The 15,387-nt window shown below is 39.3% G+C and overlaps 1 protein-coding gene across 2 annotated transcripts in view; it reads left to right on the top strand.

Annotated features, from left to right (window-relative positions):
* The first annotated feature begins 2,353 nt into the window (after positions 1–2,353).
* Positions 2,354–15,387, top strand: part of unc79 (unc-79 homolog, NALCN channel complex subunit) — a 50,530-nt gene continuing 37,496 nt past the window's right edge. For both annotated transcript variants that reach the window (XM_077539078.1, XM_077539077.1), the window contains exons 1-11: positions 2,354–2,490; positions 5,696–5,816; positions 8,549–8,862; positions 9,578–9,748; positions 10,858–10,953; positions 11,314–11,369; positions 12,418–12,547; positions 12,643–12,707; positions 13,382–13,470; positions 13,787–13,827; positions 14,257–14,285. In XM_077539078.1, the coding sequence (XP_077395204.1) occupies positions 2,469–2,490; positions 5,696–5,816; positions 8,549–8,862; positions 9,578–9,748; positions 10,858–10,953; positions 11,314–11,369; positions 12,418–12,547; positions 12,643–12,707; positions 13,382–13,470; positions 13,787–13,827; positions 14,257–14,285 (1,134 nt within the window). In that variant the 5' untranslated portion in view covers positions 2,354–2,468. The remainder of the gene's footprint in view (positions 2,491–5,695; positions 5,817–8,548; positions 8,863–9,577; positions 9,749–10,857; positions 10,954–11,313; positions 11,370–12,417; positions 12,548–12,642; positions 12,708–13,381; positions 13,471–13,786; positions 13,828–14,256; positions 14,286–15,387) is intronic.

The raw sequence follows: 15,387 nt of genomic DNA, 5'->3' as shown, positions 1-15,387 counted from the left end.
GCATGAGCAAAAAGTATAAAGATGGGATGTGAATGTGGGAATGTAACTCGAGGAGTCGGTGACATTGACGTGCTCTTGTCTGGCCCGTTAAAGCTATCAGGCGTGTTTTGTCATTCTCTCCTAAAATGAAAATGTTCTTATTTTTATTGACTTCTTCACAGCAATCTGTGTTCGTCTTCTGCGTGTTTGCCGTGACTCTGCTGGCTCCAGCTGGATGGATCTTGCACCATATTCCGCACTACCGGCAGCGAACATCTGCACAGCACCATGACGACTGTGGAGCTTCTTGTGATTAGACCCAGAAGTATTTGGACAATGTAAGAGTTATTATGATTTTGCTCCTATACAAATAATAATAATGATTAAAACATGCAAATAAAACAATCAATGTGTGTTTGAAGCCCTCATTTAAAATGTTTCAGTTATGTTTAGCTATTTCAGATTATCTCCATCTGGGGCTCAGTATTTGGACATTGTGACGTGATTTTAATATAAACACTTAAATAGATGTTTAGATGATGGCTGGAGCGTTTGGACTTCACCAAATTGTAATTTTCCAGGGATTCACTGCAGCCACATATATTTGCTGCTTTCTTGTCTTCAGTAATTACAAAAGCAAACTTGATTAAGTTCAGATAAGCCCACTGAGTTAGCGTTTGAATAATATCCCCCCCTTTTTTTTTTTTTTTTTTTTAACAGTTGCTTGCATTGTACTTCTCTTAATGTTTGAGGTTATTTTTGTCACACATTATGCTTATTCTTTGTATTTAAAAAAAAAAAAAAAAAACCTATGTGGTCTTATAAACAAAAAGAGCACCACCAGTTCACCTGTTGATCGTGAATCAATTCTTACTGCTCAGTGACAGTCAACTTTGGGCAAAAATATAAATATTGCGAATGTGTATTTAGTATTTTATTTTTTGTATAGAATTACTATTTCTAACTTACAATGGCATCATCGTTAATGCCATGGAACTGTATTGGAGTTAAACACTACAAGAACAACTTAATATCGACCTTAAATTTGTGTAATATTTTCAAGCACATATGTGTAGATTTCTACCTGGTTTCCCATTTTTTTAGTAGTCCACAAACGTATAATCAAATCTCTAACACAAAGGCAGCTGACTTCTTGGTTGGTGAAATAAATCATCTTTTTTTTTTTTTTTTTTTTTTGTAACAGTAAAAGTATTCAAATTCTAACACCTGAATGAAAATATTTTAAAAGGAAGACATACAATCATGTTGATGATCAAATATTATGGTACAAGAGATGTATCGACTATAAGCTTTTGCTCTTACAATTATCACAATTATTGTGGATGTTGATTGCACTGCTTTAGAATTGCACCGCATAATGCTGAGATATTAAGCTTTTAGCTACATGCCTACTCAAATAAACTTTTAGTATGATGAAGGCCGGTTGTACACCACTGGAAGTCGCAATAATAAACATGTATCTTACGTTATCTTGGTGTGTGGGTACTTATTTGCTGTATAATCTTTTTGCATAACACTAGCATATAATATTTTTCTCCCCACATGTAGTGACAGGATGTTGCTTTTCATCAGCTGGATATGAGATGGATATACTCCAAAACATCCTTGGCTCTCAGTCAGTGCTATGCTAAAACCCTCAAGTCTGTTTATGTTATACTTTAAGCCTCAGCAGCATCTAAATTAAATTTTAGTATGCTTTATTGAAACATCTCTTTAATATATGTACATACAACCCAATTATTTTTTAGATCAATAATATAGGCGCATCAATGGTTAAAAAAATCTATTAAAACATGTTAGATGATATTACAAAAAAATATTTTTTTGTTAAGTTGCCAGCCATCTGTTGCACGTTTGCCTAAGAAGACAGAAGTTAAAAAAATAATAATAATAAGGAAAATAATAAAGGTTAAAAGTTTGGAGAATTTCCTTTGCTGTATCATTTGAAATTGTTTTCAAGGCGACGTTGGATTTCCTGAATGGCAATTTGTCAAAGCAGGGTGAGTCCATTTGGAAAGGTGTGTTTGTTTGTAGCATCTGCACAGCAATCTCTCCCGTCTTTCTAACCACACACACACACTTCCCCGGAAGGCATCCAGTTATTCTTATCCAAACGATTTGCTAAATTAAGTCTCGCTATTTTAATATGACTGAAAGCATCACACAAGGGAACGTGAGAACAGAAATAGTGCACAAATCCTTTGCTTGCGCGCAGTGGTACGATCAAGCTGAGAGAGAGAGAGAGAGAGAGAGAGAGAGAGAGAGAGAGAGAGAGAGAGAGAGAGAGAGAGAGAGAGAGAGAGAGAGAGAGAGAGAGAGAGAGAGAGAGAGAGAGAGAGAGAGAGAGAGAGAGAGAGAGTTCACTTTTCCACCAGTGAGGCACACACAGAGCACTGAAGAGGGTGCAAAAAAAAAATAATCCAAATTAAATTGACAGCGTGGCTTATGTCTCCACAAGTGTCACCGCAATGTCTACAAAGGCAGAGCAGTGTGAGTATATTTATGTGTTTCTGTCATGTTATATATATATATTTTTTTCAATATTTGTTTTTTTTTTTAATTTGAGAGCGAGGACGATGGGAGCTGTCCTTGGTGATGATGAGAGCTCGGTTGCCAAGGCAGCTTGCAACACGTTTTCACTGCAGAGGAAGGCTCGAGGAGGACTCGATGTGTCCGCGTTTGTGTCCGCGTGTGCGCGTGTGTCCCCTCCTTCCTCACTCCTCCTCCGCATTTCTTTGCATCTTAAAGCAAGTCCGTCGATCGTTTGCACAGCTTTTTTTTTTTAAACTGACAGCTAAATTGACTCATTCAACATCAATGCGGTCAAATAAATTCGGGATGCCACTGTCAAGGTCGATTCGGTGGATTTTCTTCCACCCCCCTTTAGCAATATGGTGGCATGAAGATTGCTCATTAATATGCTGGGATCAGGCTGGTGGCAGGCTTCCACCCCCTCTTTTTTTTTTGTGTGCCTGTGAACAGGTGGAAAAACAACCGATCTTGAGTGCTCTCCTCACACTTTGAACCAGCCATTAGTCATTTGCAAGGCGTGGATTGCGTCAAACTTGTTTTCTAGGGTTAAAAAGTTGTTGTGTCATGTGTGCATCCGCCATTTGTGTTTATTTATTTTTTCATAATAGGACTCAAAATGCGCGTGAATCGATATGAATATGAGTGTGAATCCTTGTCTATAAATGTGCACTTTAATTGACTGGCAACCAGTGAAGGGTGTCGTCTCCCTTTTTCTGAAGTCAGCTCCAGCATGTTTAAAATGATCATTAGAACAACACTAGTGGGGTCCCAAGATTTTTGCACAGTACACTACTGTAAGTCATTGCTCAATTAAAAGATAATTGAATAGCTGAGTAAGCATTTGTTCTTGAATGAACTTCCTTGGGTGGCATGGCCCTTGGAATGGTTGGGAAATCTGCCCAGAGTTCCCAAAGGCTCTGGATTTTGTGGAGCTGTCCTGGTTGCCACGCTTCTACAAGTCATATGGACATCAGGGACAGTGCCTCTGGATTGGCAGACCTCAATGGTGGTCCGCTTTATTAAGAAAGGGGAACGGAATGTGTATTCCAACTACAGGGGAATCACACTCATCAGCCTCCATATTAAGGCCGACTTGTATTAAGGGTTACTGGAGAGGAGGGTCTGTCCGGAAGTCAAATCGCAGAATCAGGAGTAGTTTTAGGTTCACACGAAAGCCCGTTTCAGTGTATTCGCACAAGTTTCTTACTGTTTGGGCACTTCGTCCGCACGGCGGCTCGGTTTCTGAGCTCGAAACCGACCACTTTTGAAACCATGGCTCAAGAGTGGAAAGATTTCAAAACGTTCCAATGTGGACACCATAGCAGGATAGCTACATCTCCCGTGACTGCGCACGAACTGCCAGTCTGTCATCAACAATGGCGGATAGCCGTGTCTTCCTCGTTTTGCACAACCTCCTTAGCTTGTTTGAATCCCTTGAATCACCCGGCATTGTCACTTCTGTGTTGTGTTCGTCTCACTGATCTTTATATATGACTGGATAGAGCCAGGGGTGCCCAAGTCCGGTCCTCGAGAGCCCCTTTCCAGCCTGTTTTCCATGTTTCTCCCCACCAACACACCTGATTCATGGTCAGGGTCGTTATCAGGCATCTGCAAAGCTTGAGCTGATGAGCTTGATTTTATTCAGCTGCGTTGGAGGAGACATGGAAAACAGACTGGATAGCGGCTCTCGAGGACCGGACTTGGGCACCTCTGGCCGATAGACCATATACACCCTTGCAAGCCGTTGAAGCGACAGGGCAGCCATCTTAGTCCTCCGATCTCGAGAGCAGACTGATGTTTAAACTACTTTGAAGACACCTTTTCTTTTATAGCTGTTGCTAGACCCCTATTAATTCTACTAAGTACTGTCTCAAATGTTTTCTTATTTCGATACCGTAAATGTATAGGATCGTATGCCGAGAAATATTTCTGGGGGGGCTGGGGGCTTCAAAACCGGCTATTCAGATCATCAGTGGTTCGTCTTCTTCGCTGATTCTTCTTCTACGCTTTCCGTTAACTCCCTGTGGCAGCGCTACAGCGCCACTCCAGACTTGGCATATGTATTACAGCTATTAAACGTCCTATGCGTCTTCTTTTGGACACTTGCATGTCATGAGACGGTTCTGTCTGTACAAGATTTGATTGACGAACGAAGCCGGCTTTGCTTCCGTGTAAACAGGGTCTTAGCTTTACTAGTATTTACTAAGTATTTTATTTATTTATTTTTTTTGTGGAAAAGGTGTTGGACCTTGTCCCCCATGGAGTTATGGGGGGTTGCGGGGTGTACCGATCCCCCTCTGATCCCTGTACAATTGATGGTCTTTGATACAGATTCTGATCATATTCTTTATGGACAGAATTTATAGGCCAAGGCATTCTGGGAGTCCGGTTTGGTGGTGGTTACAGTATTGCATCACTAATTTTTGCAGATGATGTGATCCTGTTGATTTCATCAATCTCCAACTCTCACTGGAGTGATTTGCTGCCAAGTGTGAAGCGGTTGGGATGAAAATCAACACCTGCAAATCGGTCAGGGATGAGATCCTGCTCCAACTGGAGGAGTTCAAGTATCTTGGAGTTTTGTTCACAAGTGAGGGGAGAATGGAGAGGAGCCAGATGAGGTGGCTCGGGCATCTTCTCAGGATGCTTTATGGTCTCCTCCCTGGTGAGGAGGCTTCTGGGACGACACAGGACACACTGAAGAGACGATACCTCCCGGCTGGCCTGGGAACGCCTTGCGATTCCCTCGGAAGAGCTGGACGAAGTGGCTAGGGAGAGGGAACGCTGAGCTTACCTGCTAAAGCTGCTGCCCCCGCGACCCGACCCTGGAAATTCAGAAAATGGATATATAGATGGATAAATGTTCTTGCCTTGGGACTTGACCATCCTTGAGCACATGTTGACTCTTATAAGCATTAGGTAACCGCCGCCCCTTGGGCTTCTTGTGACCTCATAGAAATAGCTTAAAAAGGTCACTTGAAGAGGGCCAGAGGGCATTGGAATCATGGCCTCTGTTTAATTTTGTAACTGGAACATCTGTGTTACATGGATGGGAGAGACATGCAGTATCACATTTCAACTGAATGCATTTTTTTTTTGTAAACATCGTTTGTGTCTCAAATTGTTAATCTGCTCGTCACTCTGCTCTTTATTTTGTCTCTAGTTGCTTCTAAGATACGATACTTGCAAGAGTATCACAACCGTGTGCAACACAATATTTATCCTGTGCCCTCCGGAACTGACATTGCAAACACACTGAAATACTTTTCTCAAACCCTACTCAGGTAAGTACACTGCTCTGGAACCAACAGGTAACACATTTCAAAATGTCTGATATTTAGATTTCTACATGGTCAGATATATATTTTAGTATAGCGTTTTTGTGACACTTTTTTCTTTTTTTTTTTTTACACCATCTCACAATTAAAATGAACACTGAATGAGAAAAGTGAGGGAAGCAGACCACCATAGCTCTCAAAAGTAATTTAAATGTGAAAACAGCTGAGGTGGAGCTTCAGGATGTTTATTGATTCAGTGGTCAGCTACTGGATGAACGCTTCCCTGGCGTGGCTCTCCCTCAGGGGCCCACAGAGGGCTGCTCCACACTTGCCGGGGTCAGCCCGCTCCCACGGGTGCCGTGGAAGGCGGAGGACGAACATCCTCCTCCGGTGCAGGCCAAGTGGGCAGCCATTTTAGCTACGCTGAATCTCGTTGTTTTTCGTTCCTCATCAAATGACCGGATATTTCTGCACATGACTCCACGGAGTCGTGATACATTATAGCAGAATAGATGCTGAAACCATGACAATCTGTCTTAAGTGACAATGTCATATTAAGTGAGTAAAGTAAAAAAAATTCAAATAAATTACTCAGTCCTTTTTCCAGAATTATTATATGGGCTCCAGGAAATAGTTTCATACTCACATTACTCACATTTTTTTTTTTACAGATGCAGATTTATGAAATAAGATTTTTTTTTCTTTTAGTAATATCTGACCATTTTATATTATCTATTATACTTTAAGTTATTGCAACACATAGTCGATTATTTATTAATTGACAGATTAGGGTTTGACAGTCAATGTCACGTGTCTGTACCAGTGCATTTCTACATGTGTTTTATGTGTATATGTTGGTACTTTTTGTGTGTGTGGATGTAGACACACGCAGAATGTCTGTGTCCGTGTGTACCAGTCCAGTGTATGCGTGCGAGTGTGTCTGTGTGTTGTTCATGGTTCAATTCAATGATGTATTATATTCTGTAAATGAGAAATGGGCAGTGAAAAAGTCAGTGTATTTGTTTGATTCTGTAACAAAGATGTACAGTGGATACGGTGAACGCACCCCTGTTAAAATAAGAGTTTTTCTGATTTAAAAATGGACAATAACCCTCCTTTTTTTTTTTTTTTTTTTTTTAACTCAATGGAAAGTGGTCCAGAGACCTGAAAGAAGAAGAAGAAGAAAAAAGAAAGAATATACCTTCAAAATTTAATAAATATACAAATATAGCAAACACACCAAATAATAAAGAATAAAAATACCAAAATCAAGATTTCCTGGGATGCTTTTATTAGTTTTTTTATTTGCATTTTTGTTACCGTGTCATTCTATGTTTTATAGATCCTACAATTTTTAAATGTCATTTTCCAATTTAATCATACTGGTTATTATTCCCTTAAAGAGAGAGAGAGAGAGAAAAAAAAACTTTCTTCGCGCTTTTTTTTTCCCCATCAGAAAAATGTTATAATTTTTATAGGGGTGTGTTTACTTTTGACTTCCACTGTATGTGTTTTACCAGTACAACTTTGAGGTTATAAATCATAAAATGTTGCGTGTAACATTTAATGTGTAAAATTTGTAATTTATCCCCCCATTCTGACTTACTATCCAAATATCGCTTTTACCAAAGTGGCCTTTTAACAAAAAATGCATCAGCCTTTATAATCTGGGTTCAATTCTTTGCCATTAAAAAAAAGCTGTAGCTCTTCATAAAATGTGCAGTAAAAGAGCAATGCTCTCTGGCCCCTCCCCCCTCCTCCACCCTAGATGCTCCACACTCAACCCGACAAGTTTTTCTCCCCCCCCTCCTCCCCTTAAGATGCAATACGTCCACCACCTTCCCCAGGGGACAGCAAACACAATTGTCCATCCTGCATTAGCTCACAAACATAATTGTTACCAGTCATCCCCCTTGATACAACCTATTCCTTTGTCATTCTAGTTTCTCCTCTATTGTAGACTAGTGGCATTTATTTTAGAAACCTGAATCCATATGCCTGTTGGATCTCATTATTTCTCCCGATGATACTGGTGCAGTATCATATTGTATGCATACGGACATTATTTCTCTGGTACAATAAACATGTGCTGTGAAATAGGAGCACTTGATCTAACCTCACACACATGTTTATTACTGGCTGAAGCATGTTTCAAAAGTGTCACCTCTGTATTTTCCCTAAGCCAATTTGGTGTCACTCCCATCCTTGACAGCCCTACTAAAGACAAGGAAATTTCTGTTTTTTTCCCCCCACCACCCCCTCCCTCTGCACAAATTCCACTCCCGCACATTGGCCTTTTTTGCATGGTAGCCGTCGCTGATTGGATGAAGGCAGCCAGGAAGGGACAGACGTTTTTGCTCTGTCCCTTTTAATTTGGAGAAGTATGGGGTTGCCACTGAAAACATGCCATTTTTTATATTTTTGCTCCTTGTCACCAGATACGCATGAGATGCAGTGATCATCGCAGTATGTGCTCATATTTTTTTGCTTTTTGTTTCTGACAAATCAAGAACCAATTGAATTGAATTCACTGTGAACAAGACCGAGCAGGGCGACACAGTCAAATAGTGAGACACTGCATCCTATGTGGGGTTTATCTGGTTTTGTTTTTTTCTATTTACGCTGTCTCTGTAGTGCCATTTCAATGTAATGTGCTGTTTTTTTGTGTCTTTGTTGTCTCTTTTTTTCCCTTGTTCCCCTTCCCCTCCCCTTCCCCAACCCCTCCCACCCCGGAGCAGCATTCTGTCCCGCACAGGCAGGAAGGAGAACCAGGAAGCTTCCAAATTGGCCGTGCCCATGACCATGTGTCTTTTTCCTGTGCCATTCCCACTCACCCCATCTCTAAGACCACAAGTCAGTTCCATCAACCCTACAGTTACTCGCTCCCTCCTTTACAGCGTTCTGCGCGATGCCCCATCAGACCGCGGGGGGCAGGGGCAGCAGAGTCGGGACGCTCAGCTCTCAGAGTACCCCTCTCTGGACTATCAGGGCCTGTATGTGACCCTCGTGACCCTGCTTGACCTGGTGCCCCTGCTGCAGCACGGTCAGCATGGTGAGTCAAGGCCCCAGTGCACCACTGTTTGTCATCATCATCCCCCCCCCCCCCCACACTCCGAGCCGTCTGGCCTGCATGAAGCCACTTCCGCTTTTTTGGCCTCTTTTTTGTAACGGGATGGAGAGAAGTCCCGCTGAGGATCTTGAGGGATGCATGGGGTGATTGGGAGCACGCTGGATCCTGTCAACCTAATCGTTCATAAGCCATTGGACACACCAGCCCATAGGCCTTCTCTTCTGTGCATCATATTCGACCGCATGTTTGTTATGTGCAGTGGGAGGAAATGTCGATGCTCATGTGAAGTTACATTACGCTAAATGGAAAACGTATGCATACTGTACAGCAAAGTTTGACATTGTTAGCATACCAGGGAATGATTGCCAGTTTTTTTTTTTCCACAGTCTTTTTTTTTTCCTCATGAATATTTTACCCCTGTTAAAGAAAGCCAGAAAGCATGAAATTCCATCACCTTGACTAGAATGCTCCACTTTTCTTGAGTGCAAACTTTACTTTTAGCAGCTTTTCAAGAAAGACCATATATTCCAATTGTTCTTTTTTTTTTAAATTGCTGTACTGATATATATGAAATGTAGTTAAGAGTTTTTTAGCATTGTGGCTGCATACAGTATGTGAATACTGTATGTACAGCTTATTGAATAAGTGTCTGTATATCTCTCTTTGTCTTTTTTTTGCATCTCTTCTTTCTCATCAGATCTGGGCCAGTCCATATTTTACACAACAACTTGCCTTCTGCCCTTTCTCAGTGATGATATTCTCAGCACTTTGCCCTATACTATGATCTCCACTTTAGCCACATTTCCCCCTTTCCTCCACAAAGACATCATTGAGTACCTCAGCACCTCTTTCCTCCCCATGGCCATATGTAAGTATGCCCTAATTAAGTAAATATATTAATCTGACTGTGATGAAGCACCGATATAGTGTACATCAGGAGTCCAAAATGCTGACGCTATCTTCAGAAGGTAAACTCTGAATTAATGCAACTTGGTCTCAACAGTTGAGAATAAAATTAGTTGACTTATTAATGACTATTGAGCTCTTAAAGTACCACCATCATTACCAACATTAAAATAACAGTAGCATAGTAAACCTAAGTGGCCGTCAAAACAAGGCAGGTTTCATTCCGAAGTATGTTTAATACTATTTTAAGCCACGGTAACATTATGCACAGTTTAAACACGGTCACTTTGCTTAAATATATTTACAAGTGTACCTTGACTATAGTTGATGTTAAGTTTTACTTTTTTCTGCCCTCTCATTTTTTTTTAAAGAATGAAATAAATGAACTATATGAAAGTAAAACAAACGTATATTTAAATAGTGATTGAAATAAAATTTTTGCACATAAACTTTAAATACAAATTACACGTAAATACATGTAAATAAAACAAAAACAGTTCTTAAATTGAAATATATTGTACTTAAAAAAGTTAAATACAGTACAACTGAAATGTATGGTCTGATCCACTAAATACAGATGGATGACGACATTTTTTATATTTATTTAAACTCTGGAATGACAGTGATCTATGAATTTTTTTTCCCATTATTATTATTGAAACTATACATTTAACATTTACAACAGTAACAAACTTCAATTTCAAGTGGACCTACCACTCTTCTTCACATTGCATCATCAAAGGTTTAACTATTCTATTTGAATTTTATTTTAGTGCTATTGTACATCGGTTAACCGGTTTTGCACTTGGATGAACAGTTAGTTATGATAGGATGTTACATTAAAAAAAAAAAAAAAAAAAGGAAAAAAGGAAAAAAGGAAGCAGACTTATTATTTAAATAATTTGCCTTATACTGTTTTGTACCTTAAAATACATTGTGGAAATGGACTCCCAAATGGACTTTTGACAGGAAAAATCTACACACCGGTACCTGTACAAAATTACAAAAATAAAGCTAATACCAAAATCAAATAAATCACGTTGTTACCAGTTTTCTGTCTCTCAAATGCAGTGGGATCCACCCGGAGGGAGGGGGGAGTCCCAGCCTATGTGAATCTGTCTGCTTCCTCGATGCTAATGATAGCAATGCAGTACACTACAAATCCAGGTAATCCGGCATGTTTTCTGTCCTTGGTGTGTTCATATGAATAATATGGACAAAAATATTGGTGCATCTAGCTCACAAATACCAGTCTAGTTCATCTCAAATGTTGTGGAGGTACGTTCCTCCTCACCAGACTCTTCCGAGCAGACCTCTGTTGACCTTGCTTTGTACACTGAGCACAGGAAAAGGACCATCTCCAACACTGTAAATGGTCCAAAATGTCTTGCTATGAATTAAGATTCACAGGGAACGAAGCAGTCTATTCCAAATGCGATTTAAACATAAACACTATTCCAATACTTTTGTCCATGTGGCGTATGTAAAATAATGTATGAAATCATTGGTACCTCTGCTCCTTCCCAGTTTATCACTGTCAGTTGCTGGAGTGTCTAATGAAGCACAAACAAGAAGTGTGGAAGGTATCTTTATTTTATTTTGACTTCGATTGCAATTTGAATCATTTTTATGAAAGTTGCTTAATCATATAAAAGTTGTGTTAATTAATCATGATACAGTCACTTATGGAAAAAAAACTACCATTGAACATATCACAAAAAAAAAACATAGTTAAAGAATGGAAGCAATCAACACAAACTTAATATACGTGCGTAATACTAATAAATTGCCCACGTACACAGTATAGAACCAAATTTTATTTGTTTGGTGAACCTGTTTTCGAACCAAAACATTTACAAACCAAGGTAATAATTCCCATTGAAATGAATGAAAATGCAATTAATCCATTCCTGCCTAAGAACATTTCATCTACCTTATTTATATTGTTGTACCTGATAATTTTCATGTTCAAAAAGCAGTAAGAAAACCTCAGCTTACGTGTTACTACTCTTTAATTAAATTCAACAGTATTCTGGAATATTCCGATCTACAATGGATACGCAACATGATAATAATAATAATAATAATAATAATAATAATAATAATAATAAAATACTACAGTATATACCAAATTCCAGAATCGAAAATCAAATAGCTTGGGTACCTTTTCTAGTAAAATAAAACCAGTACTATGCATCTGTGCCAATTATGAGATAGCAGGATGCTAAGCTTGTCCTAAGCTAACGTTATTATAATAAGTTAAATTCAATGTAAACAGGTAAATGTTCCCAACTTACAAGGAATATCTTCTTCATTATTTCGCTACCTCTCATTGAGTTTGTTTCAATTATTTATAAGAGCAAATTTTAAGTATTGCTATCTGTTTCCCATATTTGTCACTAAGCTAAATATCCCCTAGCTAGCGCTAGCATCACATTTAGCAAGTAAGCTATTGAGACAACAGTAGATTCAGGAATTGATTCATAGCATTAACAAAAATAACAATGTAAAATATTATCTTAATACCACTCAGATAAATTTTTTTTTTTTTAAATTAGAGTTTTGTCACAGCTCTTAGCTAGTTTTAACTAGCGTGTGCATTGTACCTAATGGCATAATTATTGCGTGCAGGACCTTCTTTACGTCATATCGTATGGCCCATCCCAAGTCAAGCCTCCAGCTGTGCAGATGCTGTTTCATTACTGGCCCAACCTGAAACCACCAGGAGCCATCAGTGAATACCGAGGGCTGCAGTACACTGGTCATGATCATTTTTAGATTTTCATCTCTCGGCTCTATCCGTCCTTGAACTAACCAAAGCTCTCCATTTTCTCTTCTGACGTTTATTCCTAACAGCCTGGAACCCCATTCACTGTCAACATATTGAGTGCCACAATGCTATCAATAAACCTGCTGTCAAGGTGACCCAAGTCGAGATGTGCCTTCAATAGATGTCTGTATTTTTTTTTAAATTATTTTTGGTGTTGCAAGATTCACACATGAACTTCACAGGGACCGCATGTGGCATGCTGCAGCTTGTTCAAGCACACACATCAGCGTGTTTGCTTTTGTGAGCCCCACGGTAAATAAATCAGTGCACATCCAGGCAGCTGTAATGATATCAGCATCGCTAGACATACACACACGCACACACATACACGCCAGACTCTGCTGTTGTTGCTCTCTTTTATTTGCTTGGTCTGCCTCCATGCAGCCATGCTCAAAATGGACAAATAGAGTGTGAGCAGGAGCGGGGACAGGAGATGGATTTCAATTACTTGGAGCTGTTGGGGGGGGGAGGTGTGGGCTTAATTGGAAGTAGTGACCCCACGTAGCCCTTGGGGATGGAGGTGCGGGGAACATTAATTCACGGTGCACTATATGCCAAGCACAGGTTGCAAGGGAGCAGAGTGTACCATATGCAGCAAGCCATTCACATCGAGGCATGTAGAGACTGGTTGGAGTGCGGCAATATTTCTTTGCAGTACTGTTGAGCTGTGTGAGGAACATCGACAGAAAATATACCACAGCCTATACTTGTGTTTACATATCATTGTTTAAGTATCCATGATTTTAAGCCTCTTTTCTTTTGCAGATGTGTATAGATCCCACTCTTTCGGTTGCCCTGGGAGACAAGCCACCTCCTCTTTACATATGCGAGGAGTGCAGCCAACGAATAGCCGGGTATGCAACACTTCCTCGTAGGCCGATATCAACTTAAGATAATATCTCAGAGGGTGTTTTTTTTGTGCATAAAAATGTGATTTCCAATTGTAATCGATTTTTAATTTTGGTTTATTTTTCCTTATAGAAAAACACATCACAAGGATATTATTCAAAACAACTTTTTGTTGAATAGGCCAGTTGGAATGATTCATTATTTCTCTGATTTCGCTGATTTTCATGTACAGTACAGTATATGGTTGTCAGTATGGTTGTATAGTGTTGCCAGTAAATACCGTAAAATATAATTTCTACATTTTTTTTCCCACCTTTTCAGAGACCATGCAGAATGGCTTGTTGACGTTCTTCTTCCCCAAGGTGAGCGTTCCTAATATTGGTTTTAAATACATTATAGTGCAATATGCTGTCAGTCATCTATTTAAAGAACCTCAATAAATATGTAGAAATGCATTTGGGGCACATTTTTAAACTGGGCAATATGAAGTCCATTGGAAGAAATACTACATTTATAAAAAAATATGATATCCTTTTTTTTTTTTTTTTTTTTTTTTTTTTTTTAAATTGTACTCATTTGTCATGAGCATTTTGTGGTTATATGCTTTTGGGCTTTTTAATATATTCCTCTAGTCTGAGGTTTTATTAACATTATAGATTATAGATCAGATCAAATACTTTCAAGGATTATGACCTACAGTCTTCTGGTTCGTCATTGCTGCTTTAAAAGATGCCCATAATGTATTTTTTTCTTATTGGTTATGAAAATAATCTTCTTAATTTGATTTGCAGCTGAAATCTCGGCCATTTGTCAAAAGAAGGTAAGAGGATTTCAAATAAATGCAAAGAAAATGAACATTTTGATGCATTGCCCAATTCACTCAAATATGCAAATCTATAGGCTCAATATTTAGACACAACAGCTGTGTTTGAGTATAAAAACTGGATAATCGTGAGTATTTGTGCTGGTGTAAGTCTCGTTTATATAATTATTATTTAGATACTAATTTGGTGGCTGAAAGCAGACTGACGTTTACGCCTGCTGGAACCACGTCTAAATATTAGCGCAGGTAGTTCAATGTGATTTTGGTGAATTTGATCGAGTTGCAGACAGACATATTATGAGCTCAGCGGATGTGTGGTGAGCGTCATCGTATTTCATTCACAATCTTCTGAATCATTGAATGAATTACAGTTGGGTCAAAAAATGTTGTCAAAAAGGGAACTATCCACTACTTGGGTCAGTTTGTCCCAACTTTCTGGGTTGTGTTGCAAAAAACAACCCCCCAAAATTGGGTTATTTTGTGCAAAGCGACCCCATAAATTGCATATTTTGAAAAGTAGCCTTTCTAGGAAAAGCTCAGGCAAATTTTCAATCAAATTTTCAAAATGTATAGTGCAAACATGGCTGTTATTTTACATTTATTTTCTCTTAGTCTGTTTCTTGTTACCTTTCCAGCCAGAGGATATCAATTCATCAAATGAAATTAACTTTAACATTCATTTTGGTCATGATAAATTCTTACATCTGTGCTGATGGAGCAGGAGGAGTCACTTTAAAAAAACCCTCATCCTAAATCTTTAAGTGATTGCTCCCTAATGGCCTCCTCAGAGACACCTGAACGAATACTAAATGTTAGATGATCTCCAAGATTCCAATCAGGCGGAGCAACCCTACGTTGCCAATAGAAACGGTCGACCTCCACCTAGTTTGTCCGGAGCATTTAATCCACTCCCTCTCCCCTTTTGCAGCAGGCTTTGCTCCACTCATCTCAGAAAGCCTTTTCAACTCCCACCTGGATTTACACCGGAGCTTTCATTATTAATTGAGTCATCTTTCCTTCCGCTCATTGCGTGTCACATCGGCCATCGAGGACACACCAGCATTCCCAAATCTTTAAAAAAAATACCGCGAGCATTTCG

The sequence above is a fragment of the Festucalex cinctus genome, chromosome 12, assembly GCF_051991245.1.
Source record: "Festucalex cinctus isolate MCC-2025b chromosome 12, RoL_Fcin_1.0, whole genome shotgun sequence".
NCBI lineage: Eukaryota > Metazoa > Chordata > Actinopteri > Syngnathiformes > Syngnathidae > Festucalex > Festucalex cinctus.
This window is presented reverse-complemented; position numbering and strand designations above follow the sequence as displayed.